Source organism: Sander lucioperca, chromosome 16, assembly GCF_008315115.2.
Source record: "Sander lucioperca isolate FBNREF2018 chromosome 16, SLUC_FBN_1.2, whole genome shotgun sequence".
In the NCBI taxonomy this organism is placed as follows: Eukaryota; Metazoa; Chordata; class Actinopteri; order Perciformes; family Percidae; genus Sander; species Sander lucioperca.
The window spans coordinates 19,535,286-19,559,509 of NC_050188.1; the positions used below are offsets into that span (position 1 = coordinate 19,535,286).

Consider the following 24,224-nt stretch of genomic DNA (forward strand, 5'->3'; position numbering starts at 1 on the left):
CTTCTTTGACAGCAGCTTGAAGGCAGTTCAGATCTGTGCAGGTTGTAACTTACTGTATTTGTCCTCCTTCAGGTTACCACACAGCTAATCTAGCCCGTTAGAATGGCAGTGCTAATCTTAGCATCTTTTTGCTAATAGATTTTGACACTGTTGTGCTTAATGCTAAACTGCTACTGATAGTAAAGCTAAAGTATTTACTGGGCCTACACAAGTAAGGTATCCAATAAGCCTGAGTAGACTGAGTATAACATGGCACAGAAATGGTCTGTTTCTGTTTTTTTTTTCTCCATGTTTTATATTGTTATTGCTGTGTGTAGGTCATATAGCTCCAGCTATTACAGTAACTGACAAAGCTCAATGTAGTGCAGTTTAAGAAACACACTTAAATGGTAAAACACAAGGAAATGAAGAAGCCATCTACATTTTTACTCTTATTATGTAGTGTATATACGCTGTACGTCGTACACAACTCAACAGAAGTTTCCGTGTGGCGGTTAAAACTGATTAACACCTTGACCACTTTTCTACGATGTTGGAAAATGAAGTAACCATGTTTATCTTAGTTTTAAAATTCTGATTGCATTACTCCTCTAGTATTGGAGATCTTCTCCGTACACCTAATGCCAGCCATTTACTAATCACTAGCATCTTCATCAGTTTTGGTAACTCCTTTTCCTTGTCTTTTCATGGCTCTCTCTCTCAGGTATGGAGCCCAGACATTGAGCCTCAGTAAACTAGTTCCTCATCTCTGCTCTCTGACTGGAGACCAGAACCCACAGGTAAGTGACACTGCCCTTTAGCAATATGATACATCATCAACATTCCTACGTATCTGTTTCTATTGTAATTTCTGTGTGTTTGAGTGAGTAGGTAGAGGTCCTATGTTTTTTCCCCTGTATCAGTCTGTAGCTATTCTAAGCTTGTGGTTTAGCTCTCAGCATCCAGAGTGTGTTGGCAGGCATCGTAAGGCATCTTTGTGATTATTACTGTTATTAGTGAGGAGATGTGGTCTGTAGAGTCCCCCCACCCAGCTTCACTGCTGAATCATAAGCAACCATTAACCCACACAACAACACTAGCTGAATATGTGTGTGAGAGAGAGCGGGATAGAGAGAGGTTGGTTTTAACCTCCTGTGGAGTTGCACCCCAAAGCTGAAATCTGCTTATCGTCTACCCAATGATTATCTACCCACATGCTATCCCAACCAATCAAAATCCTCAACAGGCCCGCCCACCCCTCAGTTGCAGAAAATCCCTTTAACAGCACCCCACTACCAAATCACAACATAACTAACAAATCAGATATCTCCCATTAGGGGGATAAGTACTTTGTTTTTTTAATGTGTTTACGTTTGCAATCCTTAGTGTGTGTGTAACCCCAGACAGTGGGGTGTATGGAATTATTAAGAAAGTTAACCATAATCGTAACAAACACACCATTTTACATTTGTGTCTTGTGTTTGTGTGTTGTCTGTATTAAATTGGTTAATGTCTGCTGTCTATAGGTACGTGAGGCCTCCATAGCAGCATTGGTTGATGTTTATCGTCACGTTGGAGAGAGGGTCCGCGCAGACCTGGCAAAGAGAGGACTGCCTGCTGCACGGTGAGTTATTTTCTGTGTCAGTTATTGATAAGCTCTGTGAGCACTGGTTATATCTTTATTTGTATGTTGGGGTGTGTGCCTGCTCTGCACAGTAGGGGATGAGTTTGTGTGGAGGGCCTGTGGGTCCCGTGGCCTTGGCACTCAGTCTGTCCCAGGCCACGCCATGCACCACTCTGCCCTTCACACATACAGAGGCACTTTCATCCAGAGCACAATGCTGACTGACTGGTGGAGGAGGCAGATGGGATACAAAGGAATTGGTTGGAGTAACAAAGTTGAGGAAAATTTGGAGAAAGTGTTTGTGTGTGTGTGTGTGTTCATGTCATCTGTAGAGGTCCATTTAGTCCTTTGGTCGTCCTGGTTACATGTGCTGGGTTGAGGTTTATTCTAAGCACACAGTGACCCCCTCTCCCTCTTTCTCCCTTGTGATCTGAGCAGCAGCCAGTGTTGTGTGCTGACTGCTCAGTATGAGTCTTGCGTCTGTGAATGCTGGCCGTGGCCATGTGTCATGTGTTGCGCATATTGAGCCTGTCTCCAGTGTAAACACGCTGTCTGTATATGTGGGATTTATACAGACTGGTGTGTGTCTGTTATGTGTGGAGGTCTGACAGATGCAAAGATTTAAGTCTGAAATCATTGCTTGTTCTTCTGTAGATGTAGTGTTTTGTTACAGTATTCACTATAAATATTGGAGCACTGATATGAAGGTAAGGTGGAGGTTGTGTGTGCCTGAGTAGTGTTTGTGTTAGTATATGGTTGCAGGGTGGAATGCAGGGCTGTAGCCAGAGTCTTGCTGACCAGATCACATATCAACTCTGTAGAGCTTGCATCAGATAATGGAGAGAAGGGGAGTGTAGAAGGCCGAGAATAAGATGTAAAAAGAGCATTAATGAAATCAGAAAGGCTCCTTCCGTTTTATAAAATATCGCAATCCACACAGAGATGCGCATGTCACCCCGGCACCAGGGCTTCATTTGAGCCGGAACACGCCGGAACATGTCCGGCACCTCCGACGTTGGATCCGGAACCTTTTTTATTGGATCCGGCAACTCCTGTGTCACCATGAAAAATGAATCGCCTAAATGAAGAAAATAAATTACTGTTTGTGTAGTGTTAAATGTTGTTATCTGTCTTGTTAGTCTTTATTCCCCATTGAAGTTCCACAAAAATCTTGTTTGCATTTTCGATGCGTTTTGAGGTGAATTTTCAGGGTAAGACAGAGGGTGGAGAGGGACGGAGGGAGGGGAGGCACTTCAAGTGACACATGCGCTTGTGCTGGTTGAGATTGCTGTTAGCCTTGTTTCACTCAGGGGAAAAATGTCAAAAAGACAACAAAGTTTGCTTAATTTTTTTCAAATACGCTGGCCAGTCGGATCCCAAACAAGCAAAAATCGTTTCCGCCGATCAAGAATGTGGAGACCACGGTGGACACAGCAGTAGTACGCCTACCATTAATGCTGCTAATTCACCGTCACTGTCGTCGTTAGCGGGGATGATAATGACCCACATGGGGAAGGAGATGAAGATGACAACGAGACGGCTGATGGGCACTTTGGATCTGCGAGAGATTGTGATGGCGACGAAGCAGGTACATTTGTCGGGGGCACTCAAACTGGGCAAATCTGAACGGACGCTCAGTTTACAGAGGAAGAAAAAAAGTTATCCCTGGCTTACAATGGACAAAACTGGACTGGGCTGTCCATTGTACCCATGCAGTGCATGTTCTGAAATAAAAATAAACATTGCCCTGATGGACACACAGCGTTGTTTAGGTTTTTTTAGTCAGAGAAGCTACGTAGGCAGTGTAATTTCTTTTTTTGTTCCGTTACCTCCAACCCCCGTTTTGAGTCGCCGGATCAAGCCCCCCCCCCGCGCTCTGGGACCGCCCACTTTACCAATTAAGCACTGCCTGGCACCCTCTTTTACCCTCAGACTGTGAGTTAGCCAGTTTCACTATCTGGCATATGCTGGCATAGCCCACAATACCCAGGCAGAATAAAATGCATCCATCAATAAGTAAAAACAATGCCATGTGTCTTCATGTGGAGCCTATGTAAAACTATCATTGTTATAGTAAATTTCTACTGTCAATCAGCCTGGTGAAGACCTTTGGTCAGCCGCTGTCCTTTCAGCTCTTTCAGGAGCTGTGCTGCTGACAGACAGTTGGTTCTGACAACAGAGATGGGCCGAACTGAGCAGAGTTGGTGTGGATTTAATGGAACAAATGCTTTAGTAGCTCTTAAGGGCCGCTCACATCTCGCTTTTAAAATGGATTAGATGTAGATTTATTGTCGCAGAGGGATATTTGTTTTCACAGCCAGTACACATGGCAACACATAGCCACATCCAGATCTAGACAGTACACAAAATCTCCATGAATGCTTTCATCATCCCAGCTCACAACAGTGTCAATGAGGCAAATTGTTTAGGGCTGCTATTGCAGAAGGGACAAACCTCCTGCTGAAACAAGCTCTTCTCCATTTTAGAGTCCTGTATCTCCGGCCAGATGGAAGTAATGTGAAGTGTTGATTGAGGGGGTGATCAGTGTCATTTGCTATGTAGGGGCGTGCTACCACGACACCAACTTTATAAGTTACTTTTCCAAATATTTAGGTTACTTTTTGAAATCCACATGAACCACTCTTCATATCGGCATGAATTAGATCCACCACACAGCACTTATTTAAAAAGAAGTTGTCACTTTTAAAGCTGGTTCGCCAGTTACTCCAATTATTTCCTTCTTCCAAAACAGTGATGAAGAACACCAGAAGCAAAACACACCGGGGCTACATTACATCAATTCCAGCAAACTTCACGGAGAACAATGAGAGCAAAACAGCATCATCGATCTGTATTAACTGAATATTCTCCAGTCTAGCTCAGCTAAAAACACTGAATCCGTCTGGAAGTTAGCGTGTTGTTTACTACCGAACCTGTTTGTACCCGGTTAGGCTAATGACAACATTATCTTCAACTGACTTTAGCAGTCTAGATAACAGACACTTAATTATCCTGCTGTTATTACAGACATGTGAACTAACCACAGACAGTTGCCTCAATCATAGACTCACAGTGGTGCGTCGCTGCCGTTCACGGAGCTGCACCGCTGCAGAATGAATAAAGGAAAAACACAGGAATTAGTATTTGGCGTATTTTTGGCATTAAAAAAGGATTTTTCTGGCCTGGCGGGGGTTCCAATTGTATAATCATAGAGGAAACACTGTACAAGCAAACCATTGCAGAAATGAAATGCAGGTTGTTCTGTCTGTAGGCTCCTGAATTGTATAGCCTGATAATAAAGGTTAAAATATATAGTTTACAAACTGTCAGTTGAATGTTAGGAATTGTGTTACTCCAAATTAGTTTCATCCCTAAAGGGGTCCCAGACTTTTTAACCGGATTGGAATATTGTTTAATTTCATCATTCAGGTCAGTTAATCTGGTCAGCGTTCAGCACTACACACTGTATATGTGCACTTTTCTGTATGTTAGTCAGTGTCAGATGAGATCACTCATTCTACAGTGAACCTAATAACCCCTCTCAGATGGACAGTCACACCAAATGGTCCAAATGGGTCAGCGAGATTCCTCTGACCTGGCTGTTTGACCCAGCTCCTCCTGTCCTGCATTGAATGCGGGTCAGACACACTACCTTGTGTGCGTTTCTGTCACAGATGGCAGTTTTATTGATCAGAATTGTTATTGAAGTTTAAACATAATTTAAGAAATGACTCTAAACTAGGCCTGTAACAATTCCAAATTTTGACGGACAATTAATTGTCTCACAAATAATTGCGATTAACAATATAATTGTCTCTTTTAGTAAAATAATATTTTTTGAATTTATGTACTACTTAAAGTAGTACATAAATTCAAAAAATATTAAAAGTAGTACTTTTTCAAACAAATTAAGGCTTAAATGAATCCCAGGAATCCCCTACGAAGTAAACCACACCTCCTTATTATCATTTATATATCATACATTTTTTTGCTTAAATGAACAAAAAAAAAAAAAAATAACATTTATTCCCGTCAATAAAAAACAAAGCATTAAAAAAAAGAGTGATTCATTTCTCTGGCTTTAGACGGCTTAACAGCCCTGGATGTTTGGAGTTGCTATGACAACAAGTGACAGTTGCCACTAGCATAGCTTTACCTCAACAGTCCGACAAATAATCACTTAGCTATATAATTACAGTTTGGCACATCTAAACAAAACCAACAATTACCATCAACAGTCATACCCATTAGGACCTTGGCTAAAGTTAGCAAACAAGTTATGTACAGATTAGAAAAATAAAAGCACAAATCCCCGTGAACCGACATTAGGATAATGCTAATGAATGACGGCCATCTCCGCTACAGCGTCGTCATTTACGGTAACGTGACTAATTAAACAAAGCACCCTAGTAGATTAAACACCACAGACGCACTAACTACATTACTTACAACACATGTAATCGGTGGATTTTTAACGTTTGAAAGCCGACTGGACTTGCTGCGGGCGGGGTGTCCTCTGGTAGGAATCCATAGCATCATAGGCTAGCTAACGTTAGCTAACGTTGCTGTTAGGTGATGCTACGCTGGTATTGCAAACGCGTTTGATGGATCCAAATCATATTGTGACCAATCTCATTAAAAATGCTCTAATGCTTTCATTGCGATTATACAAAATAACCACGGTTATGTAAAATAATTGCGGTTAGACAATTGTTATTGTTACAGGCCTAACGTTGCTCTAAACTAACTAAAACGTTAGCTACTCTATAGCAGTATTTCTCTAACATACTGTAAATGTGTGTACCGGTATTTCTAAGGTCTAGCAGTGATTTGTATGGAAGTACTGTTGTAGACCTGAGTCCCTGTTAAGAGTAACAACATGGGATTAACCTGTGACAACAGTCTCCTATTAGTTGGTCAAATGCTGCTTGAATTTCTTGTTGGAAAGGGAAATGAGCTACCTAAAAGGTGTAAATCATCTGGAGTTGAGGTGACCTTTCTTCAATGACTGTGTCCACCACAGATTGAGAGCTCAGTGTAAAAGGTGCAGCAATGTGAAGAGGGGATCCTGGATGTAAAGAGGGAGGTGGGTGTATAAAAGAGGAATACAAGGGAGCCAAGTGGCAAGTGGGGTGAAAAGAGAGACATAGAGGGGGGAGGAGCAGCCTTGCAAGCTGTACAGCCCCTCCCCCTCTGACCAGTATGTATGTGTTGGTGTCTGTGAGGGAGGTTATGTAAAGGGTAGCTGAATCTCTTCGCACCCGGTCACACACTGGCCTATTTGTCTCTCGCTCAACACACACAAATGCACACACATGCACGCAAAGACCCTGTCTGAGATTTAACTCTTTGTACCACTGGGGAGATTTCTCAGTGGGTGTGTGGGCTCATCAGCATACAGTACGTATGTGTGACAGTAGGTGGTGCTTTGTCGTATGCCATCAGCATGCTTTGGTTTTTTTTTTTTACTGTTTGGCTCCTTCTCTCTCTCTCTCGCTCTCTCTCTCACACGCCCTCACGCCCTCCCTCCATCCTCCTGTCTTCCTCCCTCCTTCTCGGAGCCACTGCACCATGTTGGATACAAAGAGCTGAGGGAAGCCGAGGACCGGAGTGTGTCACTAGCATGGGAGCTAATGCAACGTTGCGCAGCAACCTATCAATCAGTCCACTGGGAAGTACTGAGGCAAATGAGTAGAGAAGATTAAAGGCTGGGCTATTTCTGAAACAAATAGGCAAATTGGAATGCTAATGAAAGAAAGAGAACCATGTGAAAACGCTGAACGGTGGTGGAGCCCATAGCAACGCTAATCATCACTTATAAGGACCTGCTAAGCTGTCTTGTAGTTGTGGACCAGCACCCAGACATTAAAAGACAGACAGAGGACGGTGTGTATAACTCTTATTCTTGTGTGCTCACATCAATTGCTAACCTATTGGCAAGGAGACATTAGGGCATGTTACTGGATGTGGGTCATTGTGTCTGCGTTGTGTTATTGACATACCAGTCGTGTGTAAAAAAAAAAAAAAAAAAAAAGTATCGACACTGCTTAGTGTGCAGGATATGTTTAAAGCTATTATTTGTGCAAAGATGTTATTTTCATTGGACTTTTCTGTGATTGGGTTAGATTTTTGTGTTATTAACATGCAGACAGTCTTACATGTACAGCATGTGACTGAGCAGATCTGGCTTGGGATTGTGTGTTTGGTGCTGGGCAGGATGTCAGAAGTCGTGTTGTTCCTGCACCTTCATGAGTGTGATTGGCACAATAGACACACCCACCCGCTGACAGACAGGCGGGCAGGCTTTCCACATGTTGCTGCTGCTGATACTTTACTTTCACCTGGGATTCATAGCACCTTGCTTGTCTCTAGGTCGTGTGTGTGTGTGTGTGTGTGTGTGTGTGTGTGTGTGTGTGTTCTCATTTTCTTTGTCATGATCCTGTCAATGAAGATGATTGCGTGTTCTGCTGTAACATTTCTTCTCTCTCTCTTTTCAGGTTACAGACGTTATTCACTCGTTTTGATGAAGCCTTGAATTCAGGCAACATGGCTCTCAGCCCTAATCACGGTCAGTGCCTTCTCTCATTTATTTTGCCACAGTTGCATTGTCCACTGAGAGCCACTAAGTTTAGTCATGTTGTCAAGATGTGTGTGCGTATGTGCGCTTGCAGTTTGTGATTGTGTGGGGCTGTGGATCTCTGGGAGCCTCAGGCTCAACCAGTGTTGTTTGACCATGGGAAGTTATAGTGGTATTGAGGACACCCCACAGCATTGTTTCACTTTATTGTTTTCACCTTTCAGAATATAAAAGTTGGTACAGTTGCCCTTTAGGGATTTACTGACACACCCATGAAACCCTTCAGTACCTTCTTGCATATGTTTAATTGTTTGTGTGAACATTGTTAACTGAATAATGATCAACATAGTGGTCTCTTTTGGTAGTTGGCAGGAAATGCATTATTTGATAGGGACCTTGTAACCTTGTGTTAACCTTGTACAAAAATAATTTCAATTGCAGTAGGTAAACAGATTTTAAATTTGGGAAGAAAGAGAGCACTGGTATCAGATTGGTATCAGGAGAGAAAAGGTTGAGTATGTGTTCTCTGTGTGGTCAGTTTGGTCTGTTGTTGGTGTCAAGCAGAGCCTGTCATTGCCTGTTAGTACCTTTAGGCTGCCCTGTCATAGTCTCTATCTGTCTAACAACGACAGCAGCGGTTGGTGTCAGGTCAGCTGTTGCAGTCTGTTTACTTGGAGAGAGAGTCATAGGCAGAGATGTGGAGAAGAGCTTAGGGTGTGTAGTGCTGTAGTTGCCATGATGCCATCTCTGGTGGCAGCAAAGGGATGGAGGGAGTGTTACTTTTAACTCCCACCTCCCTAGGGTTTAGACCAAGCTTTTGTTCTTGTATCCATGATTATGTAGTTGTTATGATCAAATAATGTGATTTCTTTTCTTTTTTCTTTTCTTTTTAAATCAGGGTTGTTGTCTTCTGTCATGTGCTTTGCTGGGCATGAAAGCACAGTTTGTTATCTAGATGGAATATTTTTTTGGACTATCACTTTTCATTTATAAAAAGATGAAAAGTGAAAAAGAGGCAGAGAAAGACAATTGGAGTAAACATTGCAACAGTTGAGTGAAAAGTTTGAGAAGGAACTGGTGTTGATGGTCAACAAAATATGTAGTGGTGCTTGATACACAACCATCCTTCATGCCTGAGACATTAAAAACTCTACACCTTAAGGCAGCTACACACCAGGCCGATAATCGGCCGTTGGACAGTCTGGCGAGGTCAGTGACTCGAGTCTGTTCGGTGTGTTCCGTGCTGTCGTCCGTTGGAGGAGCTGTCGGCCTTCATTTTGGCCGACCTGACATGCTCAGTCGGAGACAGGGCAGTCGAGAATCGCCCGGAAATGGCAAGCAGGTTGAGCGTGAGTAAGCCTCTCAAAATCTGACGAAAATCTTTTAAACTGACCTTTGTCGATCTGAAATGAAGACAGATTCAGCAGCTGCATGGCCTATTTCTCGCTTAAAATGTTTTCAGAAACACGTTTCGGTGAACTATTTTAGTACAATATGAGATCATATTCTGAACGAGTCGCCAGTAATGGCCGGTTGAAGAATCCCAAATCCGGAAGCAGCAGCCAAACCCACGTGACGCGTTCGTCCAATCAGCTGATTAGCGCCGCCTGCTCTTATGGAGACGTATTACGTCTCGTCGCTTTGGTGTGTTCCGAGGCACTTTTTTTGACCAACCAGCTGCCTTTTCTGCCAAGGGTCGGCCGTCTGGTTGGTCTGTAACGGCCTTTACCTGCAGTGTAGGACAACCCCTCCTGCTGGCCTGAAACAGCATAGAAAGCAGTTCAAAAACCACCTAACAATCAGATACTAATGGGGCAGATGCTCTCCAGGGTGAACATTGGCTGCATTCCTGCCTGTTTGGCTTTGGCTGCCACCTCAAATGTACTTAAAGGAGAATTCCGGTCGATTTCAACACGTAGCTCTGTTGTTTGGAAATTAGGAGTGCTGTCAGTAGCAAGAAAAACTAAAACAATCGGTGCTGCCTACACCGTGTTATCCCCCTGCTAGCGTTAGCACCCAACAGGCTTAAACAGGGCAAGTTTTAAACGTGTTTTTAGCCTCTAAACATGCTCGAAATGTCATTACAAGTGCCTACCCATGTGCAGTGATTCCTTCTGAGGGAACACAGCAAATTTGACTGGAATATTGGATTGCATGAGTTCGACAATCGACTAGTGTGGACTAGTGTGGAAACAGGAAATAAACAGAGGTATGTGCACTGGCTGGATTAACACAACTTTTATGCCTTTCTGTCACATCTACTGCAGTCAGATTCGCTGTGTTCCCTCGGAAGGAATCACTTCACATGGGTAGGCACTTGTAATGACATTTCAAGCATGTTTAGAGGCTTAAAACACGTTTAAAACTTGCCCTGTTTAAGCCTGTTGGGTGCTAACGCTAGCAGGAGGATAACACGGTGTAGGCAGCACCGATTGTTTTCGTTTTCTTTTGCTACTGCCAGCACTCCAAATTTCCAAACATGTTGAAATTGACCGGAATTCTCCTTTTTAAGTTTCTTTCTTTTTGTAGTTCTCAGCTACTGCAGCTTGTCATGCCACAGTTGGTTGAGTCACACATGCTTTTTTTTAAATTATTGATCAAGTTGCACATTATTTACTTGAATAAACATTTGGTGAAAAATTCCCATCACAGTTTTCTAAAGCCCAAAGTTTCCTCTTCACATTACTTGTTCTGACTGATCAACAGTCCAAAACTAAACATATTCAATGTTAAATCTGAAGTGATTGGTCGGTAAATTGATCAGAAAAGTAATCTGCAACTACTTTGGTACTGAATTAATCCTTTGTCATTTTGCAGATTCATTTTCTTTCAATCGACAAACGGTATCAGCTTTGAGTTTTCGAAGTTTGTGCATGCGCCATAAAAATACTAAACTGAATTGACTCTCTTTCATATGCAAAGCAAATTTGAATATTTCTGTTGAATAAACAAATAATGTTAGTCTGTTAGTTTCCCCAACTTGTTCCTGCTTTCTGAGCTCATGTTTGGCACTCAACAAGTAACAATGACCAGCTCAAGGCTCACAGCCAGCTCTATTTTAGGCGAGAAAATCTACCAAAAAGGTTAGCGGAAGGTGAGAAACTGAACATAATGAGCATGAGCTAGTGTTTGTCTCTAAACACTCCCAAGAAGCGATCAAGAATTCAACCTCTGAGACAAGTACAGGACACAAACTTTGTTACTATTTGTTCTTTCTTGCCCTTGCTCCACATCTCTTTTAGGCCAGCTCTTGGCATTTGCTCTAGGAGTTCAAGGCAGCTGTTGCTCAGAGAACAGGAGAGAGTGGGGGAGGGAGGGAGGGAGGTAGGGAGGGAGGCAAAGAGGGCAAAGAGGGCAAATGGGAGGAAGCTGACAGAGATCTCTCGCAGTAGGCGAGTCACAGCGCTGTGCCTATCACTGCCTCTCCCTGATTCATCATGACAGAGACAGAGAGAGATTGAACAAACAAGAGAGGAAAGGAGATGGAGAAGAAAACAAAGGAGAGGCCCGAGAGAGATGAGTGAATACAGATAAAGACAACAGGAAGTTTCTATCCATAACACACTGTAACCATGGCAGTTGGAGATGATGGCGATGGTGAGTGTGTGTTTAATCTCATCTGGCTGTGGATGCTGGCACTCAGACAAAGGCTTGTCAACATATGGTTTTAGATTGAAATCAGATTAAATTTCAAAGCACTTTCACCCCAAGTGCCCTGGCTGAGAAGTAGGCTACATTTCCATGTGTGCGTGTGTGAGAGTGAAAACTGGGGTGTCCTAAAATGTCTCCCATCGTGGCATACTGCGTTTGTGCGTCTCTCTGGATATACAGTACAATGTGCAAGAGCATGTGTGTATCCTTGCGATTCATTGTTTTTTGTTTTAATTTTTCAAAATAATATGAAAGAGAGATGGGACATATTTGGGAGAGATGGTTGCTGTTATGACTTGCAGCCTGAGGCCTGACTTAAACCCAGGATAACAGTTGCAGTTACATGAAAAAGGTACGCACTTTAGCTACCCAAGCAAACCGAATGCTTAGACTGAATATTCTGTTGGGAATCATGTACAATTTCTCTGTTTGGTTTAGAAATTAAAGAAAATATTTTCTTCTGATTCTTGCTTTTCAGTGTCATATTTCAAGTGACCTGGAAAAAAAAATAAAAATACTGGGACTTAACTGCGAAGTAGCCTCTTATTTTCTGCCTTTTTCTCTCCCACTTTAACTATTGTTTTGGCAGCCTTCCTGTTTTCTACTCTCACTATCCAAGATTTTTTCACAACAAGCCAGTGGACAGACGATTGATGATTGTTAATTATGAACAAATAATCATTGTTAAGATAAGGTCCATTATGGCTCACTCTGCCTGTCTTGACTCCAGCCTTGAAAAGTGTGTTTCCTTCCACATTGGACCAACCATTCTACCCGTGTGTCACAGTAGAAAAATACATTTGTTTAGATGGAGGTTAAATTTAGATGAAACATAATTAACATTATTTGAGAGAATTGTGTGTCTCTTCTCTCTGGCTTTCTAAGAATTTCACATAGGGCCGCTTAATGTCATCTAGTATGGCAGTACAGTCATAAACAGATCAATTGTTCAAAAGTTTTCTACTTGCTGTCTAATAATAGTTACATACGTTTTTTTTTCCATGTCTCGCAGAAAATGTAGCCCATCCCAAATGGAATTACAAGACACTTCTATATGTAAAACATCAAAAAATATAAGAACACATCATCAGGTAGCACATACACAAAACAAATAGAAAAATCATGATAACGTTGCATTTATACTAAACATTAAAAAAAGAAATAAAAAAAAAATATGCATGCACCAAATAGCATAACAAGCTGCTAGAGAGCTCTTTTTTTTTTTACTACATTGAACAAATCCTTTCTTTCAGGCTGACATGCCGTCCAGTTTCAACATTGAAAAACCAAAATTCAGCTGGATACTAGTAACTGAAAGTCCCCAGGCAAGACAAAATAACTGACCTCCGACTAGCACTGTCTCAACTAAAGGCATTCCTAGTCGACTAACAGTCATGATTTTGTTTACTAATCGATTAGTTCATTTAATCAACATATCTTTAAAACTGAGTTTCTCCACAAAGAATAATGCAAAAGCATTACTTTTAAATATTGTGTTTACCAAAGATGTGCTCATAAGTTTTTAGGAAATAAGTTATTCATCATGAAAAAGCTTTAAAAAAAATAACTAATCGACTGAAGAAATCCCAGTCGATTAAGATCAAAACGACTGATAAGTTGACAAAGCGACTAAGAGAGGGCAATGGTAATATTGATTAGTTACCCTATTAGAATTGATAACTAATTGAATAATTATCATTTGTGTATATCCTCTACTGTGTGTAAGGGTGTGTGTGTGGAGGAATGAAGCTTGTTTCCGGTGTTTGTGTAAGAAAGTAATGCATATCAGTGGCGCTGGCGCCTTACTTAATGTTATTTGGTCATGTCTGAAAATGTGCTTGTGCAAATACAAAAACACACACACACACACACACCTACACCTACCTTCACATATACAAGCCCAGAGATATTTGGTGCCTTGCAAACTTACCATCAGTAGCCACTTTCATTGCTTGCATAGCTCAGTGTTGACAGGGACTGACAGACAATCACACTCACTCTCTCTCTCTCTCTCGCAGACATGCTCATTCTGCTTCAGTGCATCTCCGGCTCTGCAAAGGAAACCATGACCCCGTTTCCAGGCTAGGCTGGTTGCCATGGCAAAGCTTTCCTCTGAATATTATGGTTTATCCTTCTTCCCGACTTGAAATTGGGACTCAAAGAAGCTCATTTTCTCTGAGCTCGGTTGGAAATGGAGCAGTTTGTCTCCTCTTAGAAAATCTGGGCCTGAAATTCAATTGTGTCACTCACTCTCTTCTCTCCCCCTTTTCTCTGTCATTTCTCCGTCCCAGAAACAACTGGGTGGCTGAAAGTGAAACATCTGATCATCATGCCAATGCCTATAAATGAACTGTATGATCAGAATTGATAAAAAAATACTTAACAGTGCCAAGTTTATTTATTCCTCCTTTTTTGCACTAATTAGTGACTCATTTATGAAACAAATAAATTAGTGAGTCTGTGTGGTGATAGCTTATATTTACTTCTGTTCTATATGTGGTTTCATAAGATCAAGATAAAACTGTATTTATTCTGAGGGAAATTGCTGCCCAGCAGCTGCAAAACAAAGTTGGAAGAGTGCAGTTAGAAAGAGTGCAAATATATAAAAGACTAAGATAACAGTAGAGCAAATTGTAAACAACTTCATGCTTCTCATTGTGTGTATTGTTTAGATTCTTCAAATTGTAGCCCTTGAGGCAGTTTACATTTCTCTACTAATAATCACTATACTCTCAGATGTCTCAATACTCAAAACAGCTAAACTGACTGGACAGTTCTTCACTTTCTGTTACTGAGGCTAAGGAAGTTTAGCATAGAATGATTATACGGTTTATACCAACAGCACTGCTGTGTGAGCTTTTGGTATGGCTGTTTTTATTTGAAGTGGTGGTACTTTGTTGGCTTTACCTTGATTTCATTGTAGCCAATGACTCATGAGTACTTAAGTTAGAAATATAGTCCCAATACATCTCCAGAGGGTCATAAACATCCAGCCTTAAATACAATCTTAATCTCATGTTTGAGTTGTTACTGTTGGGTTTGGGGAGATTTGAGGTGTATTCCGTGTAATTCTTGGGACACACAAACCCTCTACCTCTCATTCTCTTTTCTGTCTATAATGCAGTGGGATACTGTGTCCCTCTGTGTTTTGAGGATTTTAGCATGTTTGAACCATAGAAATAATTTGTTTAGGACGAAGCCGTTGCTGCCACCATGTGGTCACAACTGAAAATGTGCTTGTGTTCACAGATCTGTGATTTAATCACTACATGACTTTCGCAAGACTGATCAGATCTATATGTCTTCCTCTTTTCTTTTCTTTCCTTTTCTCTTTAGTCAGGGACAGAGAAACAGAACAACAATGCATGTGTTTTACTTCATTTCCCCCATCTCTCCCTGCATGTAGATTTGTTTGTTTTGGCTGGGAAGAACTTTGGGATTATGGGGGACACACTGGGGCATTGGTGCAGATGTTTTAACAATGTCTTTAATTTGACCATTGATCATTTCTGGAATACTATCAGATCTGTATGTTCAAGACTCGTTTTGCTCCTCTTTTTTGTCTCTTCTGAAATGGAGAGAGGAAGGGAATCTCGGCCTGGGGTTTCCATGGCAACACTGGCTGGTACATGGTGGAGCCAATATCTGTGTATGGCTGTGTCTGTTTCTGTGGGTGTACGTGTATATATACTTGTTTGCATTTTGTGCCCTGTTATTTTGCAATGTGGTGTATTTTTGGAGACTAATGCTGCTGGAGGAGCCTTTCATTCCCTCAAACCAGAATCCTAATTTAATAAACCAGCATGAAGTCAGTGAATAAACAGCAACTGTTGATTACACTGAATTAGATATGTGCAAGTGGGCTTACTGAACATCTTTTTTCCCTGTTTGCTGCTATACTTATTTGAGAAGCTGGTCTGCACTGGTCGCCATGGCAACAGCATGTGTGCAGTCTGCTCTCTACAAGGGATTCTCTCTCTCTCTCGGTCGCTCCCCTCTCTCTCTTTCTCTCTGGTGTCTTTGCTCTGTCCTTCACCTAGAGACATTTACTCCCATGAGGTCTGACTAGACAAAAGCAGGAGATGCAAATCCTGCTCACAGTGATGTTAGTCGATGCTAAGACCCTCGATGCATGACCGAGTATTGCTAATGGACCCCATGGGTTTTGTTAGAAAGCAATTTTAATTCACTAATCTGGTATGATACTGTGAATTTGTTTAGTCATTAGTTTCTTCATACTCAAATTTAACTGTAAACATTACTGTTTTTTCTTCTGCATGCATTTTACGTATGTAAGAAGAACCTGCCTGAATCTTGCCTGGTGAACTTCTGTCAGGGCTGTACTACAGCCATCTTCACTTCTGGCTTGTTTTATATGTCGTCAAAACGATATGAAATTGCCTGTCGCATATATTTATCTATATCGTTTTTATCGCAATGTCGAAAAAACCAGCAGCTGAACTGCTTTACGGCAATATTTACATCATTTGGACGACGCTTTAAGTTCCGATCCTTGCATCTTGTCTTCATTTTGCACTAGAGTTCTTAATAAAATGAGAAAATACTTACTACTTCTTATCTGTCAAGTATTTAATTCACAGTATAGAGTATACAAAAATAAATAGGCTTTACCATGTGGTTATTTTATATAGACTATTTATTGAATTACCAGAACACACATAGATATTGCCCAGCCCTATTGTAAAGGATTTATATGGTTATAGTAGATTTTTATTAAAAGGGCAACAATTTCTCCACTGCTCATCTGATGTCGATGCAAACACCTTCCAATTAAAGCCGAAAGTTGGCACTTGACCTGTCATAGTCATTGTTTCAAACCCAGTCTTCAAAAACACTGCTGTGTGTGTGTGTGTGTGTTTGTGTGTGTGTGTGTGTGTAGGCCTCAGATGGAGGGGTGTGGTCCCCCCTTCACCCTCCACACACAACCTCCTTTGATCATTGATCCATCATCCTTTGTTCTTTTGTGTATGTGAAGAGGGCGAATGTCTCTCTTTCCCTCGTGTCTCACAGGTAAATGAAGCAACACAAAAAGTATGTTAAGAGGTTGTTGATAAGTGTGTGTATGAGAGAGAGAGAGACAGAGAGAGGCTGTGTATTGTCAATGGTAATGAGTTTAGGTTAGCTAGTCTGGCAGGGACATCGAGAAGCCCTGTTAATATTCCTGGGGTGTCTGTGTGTGTGTGTGTGTGTGTGTGTGTGTCACTCCTTTTCTCTCCCATCTCACACACACACACACACACATTCCTAGTCCTGCCTCCGCACTGGCTGCAACACTATGATGTCACCTCTCGTCTGATTGGCTCTGAGGCTGCTGAGGAAAGGAGGAGAGATGCTAGGATAGAGAGAGGAAGGGATATAGGATATAGAGAGTGAAAGAAAATGCCGGCACTTGTATGGGTGGAGGGGTTTTTGGACAGCGGTGTGAGGTGTGTATGTGTGTGCGTGCAGCTCTAGTCCAACTATAAAGTGTGTGTATGTGTCTTGTGGTACCACTTGGAGAAGAGGAGAAGAAGCATGAGGCGACTTATCTGCGACCGAATCTGTGACTGTGAGTGCATTGATGGGCGTGTGTGTGTATGTTTCTATACACATCTGCTTAACATTTCCTGAGCTTGACACAATAGGTTCTGCAATCACTGTTAACATGTAGCTTGTATGTACACACATTCCTGTCAATTGATTTTGCATGTTGACTGCGAGTGTTGGTAAGTTTGATGTATGATTCAAGGTGTAGGGTGGTGGCTTTGGCGCATTTCATGAACGGCTGGTTGTCAGAGCGACTGGAGCGCAGCTGCATTCCTATGCCAACAGTTGCATCTCCACAGTCGACTTGTGTGTGTGATATTGTCTTCCTCGAGTGTTTTGCTGGTAGATGCACGTTCAAAATGCTGCACTGTTGTGCACAAGCATGTCTCAAGTTTCAATGCTAGCTTTCCAGCTAGCTTAATTTCTGCTAGCATGCAGATTGGGTCTTTGGTCTGCAGAGGAGTTTTGCCAGTCACTGGTTGCATGGTTGGCATCTTGATCATTGGCTGTTGTTTTTGGGCTCTTAGAAGTGACCGTATATGTGTGTGTGTGGGTTTGCCTTTCTTCTAACCAGTGTGTTTTTAATTAGTATTGATTTAGTGATTCCTGACCAAGCTCTTTATAGATGACCATCTCCTCCGTTCTTTTCTTCTCGTCTTTATTATGTTGAGCTTGTTATGCTCAACATAAAATGGGCAAATAAAATCCAAAGTACAGACCCCACATGTGACAGATGTAAACAAGGCCTTATTACATATGTTTTGGACAAGACTACATTATTTCTTGCAGTCAATTTTAAATACTCGTTCTGAAATACAAAAGGAGCCAACTGATCCGCCTCCTCTCACTGCTCTGTTTGGTGTTATATCACAGGATATGCTAAGTAATAATAAGTGTAACATGCTGGCCTTTTGCACTTTGTTGGCCAGGCGACTCATTCTCTTCAGATGGAAAGACCCTTTTCCCCCTTCGTATTCTCTGGATTAAAAAAGTTATGCAATTTCCTAAACTAGATAAGATATTCTCTCCAAGGGTCTGTTTTGAAGTTTCATGCTATTTGGCAGCCTTTCTTGAATATTGTAGAAAAAAATGGAAGCAAAGAATCTAACCATATACATAATACATTGTAACTTCCTATGTTATTGTTGATTTCTCATTTCATTTATTTATTCCATTCTTCTTGTGACCAGCTTTAATATAGAGGTGTGGGTCGGGTAGGTGGATGGGTAGATGTTCGGGATTAGTTTCTTGTATACACTAAAAATCTTTAAAAACACACCTTGATTTAAAAAAAAAAAAAAAAAAAAGATGCACATTTTTCAGAAGGACCTGAGGTTTTGAATAATTCATCTTTTTTTATTTAACATTTTAGAAATCAGATTCCAACGTAGTAATTGTGAGAGTAGATCTCGATCTTTTTGTCAAATGATTACTCTTATTAATATACATTTTTTTAGACTTTGCAAAAAGTTTGAACCGCACTTTTCCTTGCCTACAGTGTGGATGGTAACAGTCTTCTCTCTGTCCTCTCCTTCCAGATCGTAGTTTTGAAGATGATGACAGTGTGGATGGGATTCGTTCTTCCTCAGCCCAGGCTGCCTTCAAGGTGCCAAAAGTTCCCAAGAAGCCTGCAGAGTCCTCCGCTTCACGCAGGCCCAGCGCTACCAGTGGCAAGCTTGGTATAAACTTACTGTACATTTAAACACACAATGAATGCAGACACACAGCTGAGTTCATCTGTTTCCTCCAAGTTCGGAAAAAGGGCATTTCTATATTGAGAAAGTGGAGTTTATATTATTCATTCATGGCTGGTAGACTTGGGCTCCTCTACGCTAGTAGCAAATGAAAATGATCAGAATAATTGCAATTGGCAAGCCTTGCTTTTATCTATGTTTAAGCATAAATACATCCCGCTGCCTGACAAAGAGTTCAAGGCCATAAAGCATCATTAAGAATTTACCAGTATCCTCCTCTTGTGAGCAAATGGCAGAAAATGTTTTCTTTTGTACAGACAGGAATTTGAATGACTGGTAGCGATCTTCCAGGCTGTCGAAATACAAAGCTGGACCACTACAACAGGAATTAATATTGGTTCAGAGACAATTCAGTGTAGGTCACATTTTTCCAGGATGTGGGTGCGGCCTTCTGTATTAAGGTTCTCTGATAGTACATTACTGGTGGTCACAGAATAGGGACAGACTATTGGGGCTGTTGGAAGAAGCGAAAGGACTTGAGTAGGAAGACGTTGCAGTCCACAGTGACACACTCCCTCTGTGTCTCCTCAGAAATCTGTGGTAGACTCAGGCCTGCAGAAAGCGTTATTATCATCCTTCTCATTGAGAAAGCCTCCTCTCTGTCGAGTCATCCTCTTGCTGTAGATGGCTGGACTGTTATGTTTGCTTCATCTTTGCATGTATTGATTTTTCCCATCTCTCTATTGGAGGAAAGCTGTAAGGAAAGTATGTGTTTCACAAGCAAGCTCAGAGTCCTGGTATGTTGTTTCGTTGACTGGAAATGCAAGACTGTGATCTTTTGTCACTGGGATCATTACAGTCTTATTGATATTGGAGCGGCTGTTAGAGGCTGAAGTCAAGTGCATGCTGGGTATTTTTCACAGTACTACAGCTCTTAAACCTTGATCTTGTTAAGTTTAATTTGATGAAAAGGAAAATATCTGACTTGACCTTTGCCACAGCATAGTGCTATTTCAGTCACTTGACCTGTCCTTTTGTTTTTCATTTAATTTTTTGGAAATTAGTTTGTCTGGCTTTTACTCTGCTATGTCAGGCTAGTTTCCATGATAGTGGCGATGGGAGGCCTGTTCGTCCGTATTTGCATTTAAATGACAGTACGCCCACACACTGGCAACACCCGGCAGCAAGACTCGTACAGATGATAGACATTTCCATTTTGCCAATAACTGGCAGAATAAAAACTCTAGGTCTTGAAAAAAATCTAAAGCCATGACCAAAAGGATGAAGTACCAGGGCACGACTTCTCTCAAAGGACAAGGTGGTTGCTTTCTGTCAGCAGTATTTAATCACAGCAGTCCACATTGTTTTCACACTGCTGGTTAATGATCATTTCTTCTCATTATGATCACACACATCTGTTTATACAGGTAACAAAATACTTTAGTTACAATCTTACGTTAAATACATTTTATTCTGTGGCCGGTGAGCTCAGTTGGTAGAGCAGGCACACATATTTAGAGGTTTCCTCCTCGACGCAGAAGGTCGAGGGTTTGAGTCCGACCTGTGACTATTTCATGCATGTCTTCCCCCTCTATCTCCCTCCTTTCATAGCTGTCCTAGCCATTAAAGGTGGAAATGCCCCAAAAAATTATATATATATATATATATATATATATATATATATATATATATATATATATATATATATATAAAATGCTTCTCATATCAAAGTGAGTTCTCAGAATTGTGAATTATCACCTATCAACATAATTAGAATTATTTTTGCAGCCATAACTGCTCACCCTGATAACACGCCATGAACATTTCCAATTCATAAAGCTGGCAATAAAAATAATTGAAAATGGTGATGGAGTTTCATGCCCAGGCTGCTACCATGTTACTCCCTGAGAATAACAGAGGATAGTGCCACATCAATGTTCACCAGCTCTCTAAGGGCCATATACATGTAGAGTTTTTGACATAACGCGTCTTTGTGGAACAACCTGATTAAAGTCAACCCCGGTGAAAAAGAAGGAAAGGATATATTTCTACTGCCTTTATTTCTGTTTATACACAACTCTCCTCCACCATGTCTACACCTTTCCTTCAGCCTCTTTTTGTCCTGTGAACGTCTTCTCTCTAACCTGTCACTTAATTTAAAAATGTAATATTCTCATCCTTGTGGATTGCTCTCAGCTCCTCCTTGCTCGCTTTCTTGTTTTGCTTTCTTTGTCTTATCTTTCCCTCTCCTCTCTGCTTCCCTAGTAAGGAGTTGTAGGATGTGTGGTCCCCAGAGCAATATGATTGACATGCCCATTACTGCCAGGAAGTCCATAAAAACACAGGCTGCTCCTACTGACTTAAATGTGTGGGGGTGTATGAGGGTGTAATTGGAAGTGTGCTTGTGTTTTTGTGAGTTAAACCAGAATCACAAAACCAACCAGCACAGAAATCCTTAAATGCTGAAGGCTGACAAGCTATCGATTAAATGCACACACACATATTAAATGACTCTGCTCTGATTTTCTAGTATCCAAGGAAGGTGCTGGGGGACTTGATGAAGAGGACTTCATTAAAGCCTTCACAGATGTCCCTTCTGTCCAGGTACACTACACACAGGAGCATAAATGCACATTCATCCTATTTAATAAACAAACTACACGGGCTATCAAGGTTAGACTGTCTGAGACTTTTATCTGTCCTTCACATATTTGCCGTGCTCCCTTCCCTCCTGTTTTTCTTCACTGTGTCTCTATGCAGATTTACTCCGCGAGGGATCTCGAAGACAACCTGAATAAGATCCGTGAGGTCTGCTCCGATGACAAACATGATTGGGACCAGAGAGCCAGCGCTGTCAGTATTTTCACCTTCAGTGCATTTCCTTTTTTCGGTTATATAAATGATATTACCTTCTTTGACACTGCTTTGTTTGATCATTGTTGGTGTCTTTAATGTTTTTTTGTTGTTTTTGGGTTGTTTTTTTTTTTACAGATGAAGAAGATTCGCTCGCTGTTGGTTGCGGGCGCAACCAGCTACGACTGTTTCTACCAGCACCTGCGGCTACTGGATGGAGCCTTCAAACTGTCAGCTAAAGACCTGCGTTCACAAGTTGTCCGAGAGGCCTGCATCACTGTGGCGTGAGTGTTGATTATAGATACTGCTGTGAATGCATGAAGTGCAGTGAGAGGAAACCTGGGCTGTGTCCAAAATCATTCACTACTCCCTCAATAAACAGACACACAGTAATTGGATTTATAAGTAACAGTAACTTCTTGCACGTATTGATCATTGTCATTTTGTGTCATCACTGACAGGTGTAGAGTTGCACATTGGTAATTTTGTCGGTCAAATGAAACTCATTGCATTGCGGGTAAGTTAGCAAAAAGAAGTGCTCATTGCATTGACACTCCTTTTTTGGTTCCACTGGTGTCATTTTTGAGGGCACTATAAAGTTAATAAAAGTGTGATTTTGGAGACAGTCCTGATTAATGAGATTTGCACTCAACCTTTGTTGTGATGTTTACCACAGTTTTGATTGTGCTCTGCGTTCATAACATACGCTTGTTGTGTATTTGTCTGTGTAATCTTATAGCCACCTTTCATCAGTGCTGGGGAATAAATTTGATCATGGAGCGGAAGCCATCATTCCCGTCCTTTTCAACCTCATCCCCAACTGTGCAAAAGTCATGGCCACCTCTGGCGTGTTGGCTATCCGCACCATCATACGGGTGAGTTTTGCAAACACACTTATAACTTTTAAAATTCTCGTTGAGGTTCTTTGTGGTCAGTGTTACTGCTGTAGTCTGATTATTAGATTTTTTTTCCTCTTTCACGCTCTACTTCCTCTCCTCTCTACAGCACACCCACGTCCCCAGGCTCATCCCCCTGATAACCAGTAACTGCACATCCAAGTCTGTGTCTGTTAGAAGGTGAGATTAGCAAAGGAACTGATGTTGACACTACAGTGATGAAAAGCCTAGTTTGGTAATGAACAGGTCTCAAATAATAACAGCTGTAAGATTATAAAAAGCTTACGATGATGCTCTTAAGTAATGTTTTTTGTGATAATGAGAATGATAAAAATGTGTCATCTCCAGGCGCGGTTATGAATTCCTAGACCTTCTACTACAGGAATGGCAAACCCACTCTCTAGAGAGGTGAGGACTGATTCCAATAAGGTTCAAAATAAGTTTTAAACCTGCTTTTCTACTTGTTCACACTTAGTGCACTAGTGCACCTTTTGTACCTATGTATCTCTTTCTTGCAGGCACATGGCAGTTCTGGTTGAGAGCATCAAGAAGGGAATTCGAGATGCAGACTCGGAGGCCAGAGTGGAGGCCCGCAAGTAAGACACACGCAGGCATTTCTGAAAATGTTATTATATGAATTGTATTATATGAAAGACAGGTCGTGTTAAATAGCACCCTTTTTTCCTGTCTTAATCACCCATGTTTTTCTCCTTTTAACTTTTTCATTTGTCTCTCTTCATCTCTCTCTGTCCATCCCCGTCTCTGTTTCCTTCTTCCCTGCTGCGTCTTCCAGGGCTTACTGGGGTCTGAGGAACCACTTTCCAGGGGAGACCGACGCTCTCTACAACTCCTTGGAGCCATCGTACCAGAGGACCCTTCAGTCCTGCCTGAGGAGCTCTGGCAGCGTGGCCTCACTTCCCCAGAGTGACCGCTCCTCGTCCTCCTCTCAAGAGAGCCTCAAGTAATCAACGCTCAGCTATGCTCCTTCATAGTTCTATAGACCTCTAGGTTTACTTTAAGACTACCTTTGAGTCTTAACAAATTAGATTGATGCTAGAGGAAAAATGAATAGAATTAGATAACTAGATTATTGGTTAGAAGAATGTACCCTATGTGGAACAAATGTAAAAATGCTGGCTTCAGGGACACAGAGGACAACATAAACAACTGACCTCTGTTTGAGTCACCATAAATAAACCAAAATATTGTCTGACACGCAGATAGATTTTTTTTATGTCAAACAAATCGTTTGTTGAATTAGCGCACATTCTCTGAATAACCCAGTTTCATGTTGTACTCTTTCTGCCCTAATTTACGCTCTAGTGTGTATTTGTTAACATTTGAAGTAGTCCACTCTACTTCATTGAAACAATATTTAGCTTATATATTTTTTTTAATTATAT

At 41.4% G+C, this 24,224-nt stretch overlaps 1 protein-coding gene and 1 long non-coding RNA gene across 51 annotated transcripts in view; one reads left to right on the top strand and one right to left on the bottom strand.

Annotated features, from left to right (window-relative positions):
• The window catches only part of clasp2 (cytoplasmic linker associated protein 2), a 61,162-nt gene that overhangs the window by 14,338 nt on the left and 22,600 nt on the right, over positions 1-24,224 (top strand). For all 50 annotated transcript variants that reach the window (XR_004895443.1, XM_035993339.1, XM_035993340.1 and 47 more), the window contains exons 5-16: positions 704-779; positions 1,506-1,603; positions 8,101-8,171; positions 18,917-19,057; positions 21,603-21,676; positions 21,833-21,925; positions 22,064-22,209; positions 22,665-22,800; positions 22,931-23,001; positions 23,170-23,229; positions 23,340-23,417; positions 23,615-23,782. Coding sequence is in view for 49 of the 50 variants with exons in the window: in XM_035993339.1 (XP_035849232.1) it covers positions 704-779; positions 1,506-1,603; positions 8,101-8,171; positions 18,917-19,057; positions 21,603-21,676; positions 21,833-21,925; positions 22,064-22,209; positions 22,665-22,800; positions 22,931-23,001; positions 23,170-23,229; positions 23,340-23,417; positions 23,615-23,782 (1,212 nt within the window). In the remaining variant the exon portion in view is untranslated. The remainder of the gene's footprint in view (positions 1-703; positions 780-1,505; positions 1,604-8,100; positions 8,172-18,916; positions 19,058-21,602; positions 21,677-21,832; positions 21,926-22,063; positions 22,210-22,664; positions 22,801-22,930; positions 23,002-23,169; positions 23,230-23,339; positions 23,418-23,614; positions 23,783-24,224) is intronic.
• Positions 5,405-13,466, bottom strand: LOC118493473. The gene is made up of 3 exons (XR_004895444.1): positions 13,265-13,466; positions 9,122-9,131; positions 5,405-5,417 (listed from the first exon to the last, which is right to left on the bottom strand). It is a non-coding gene; the product is annotated as an uncharacterized LOC118493473 (long non-coding RNA).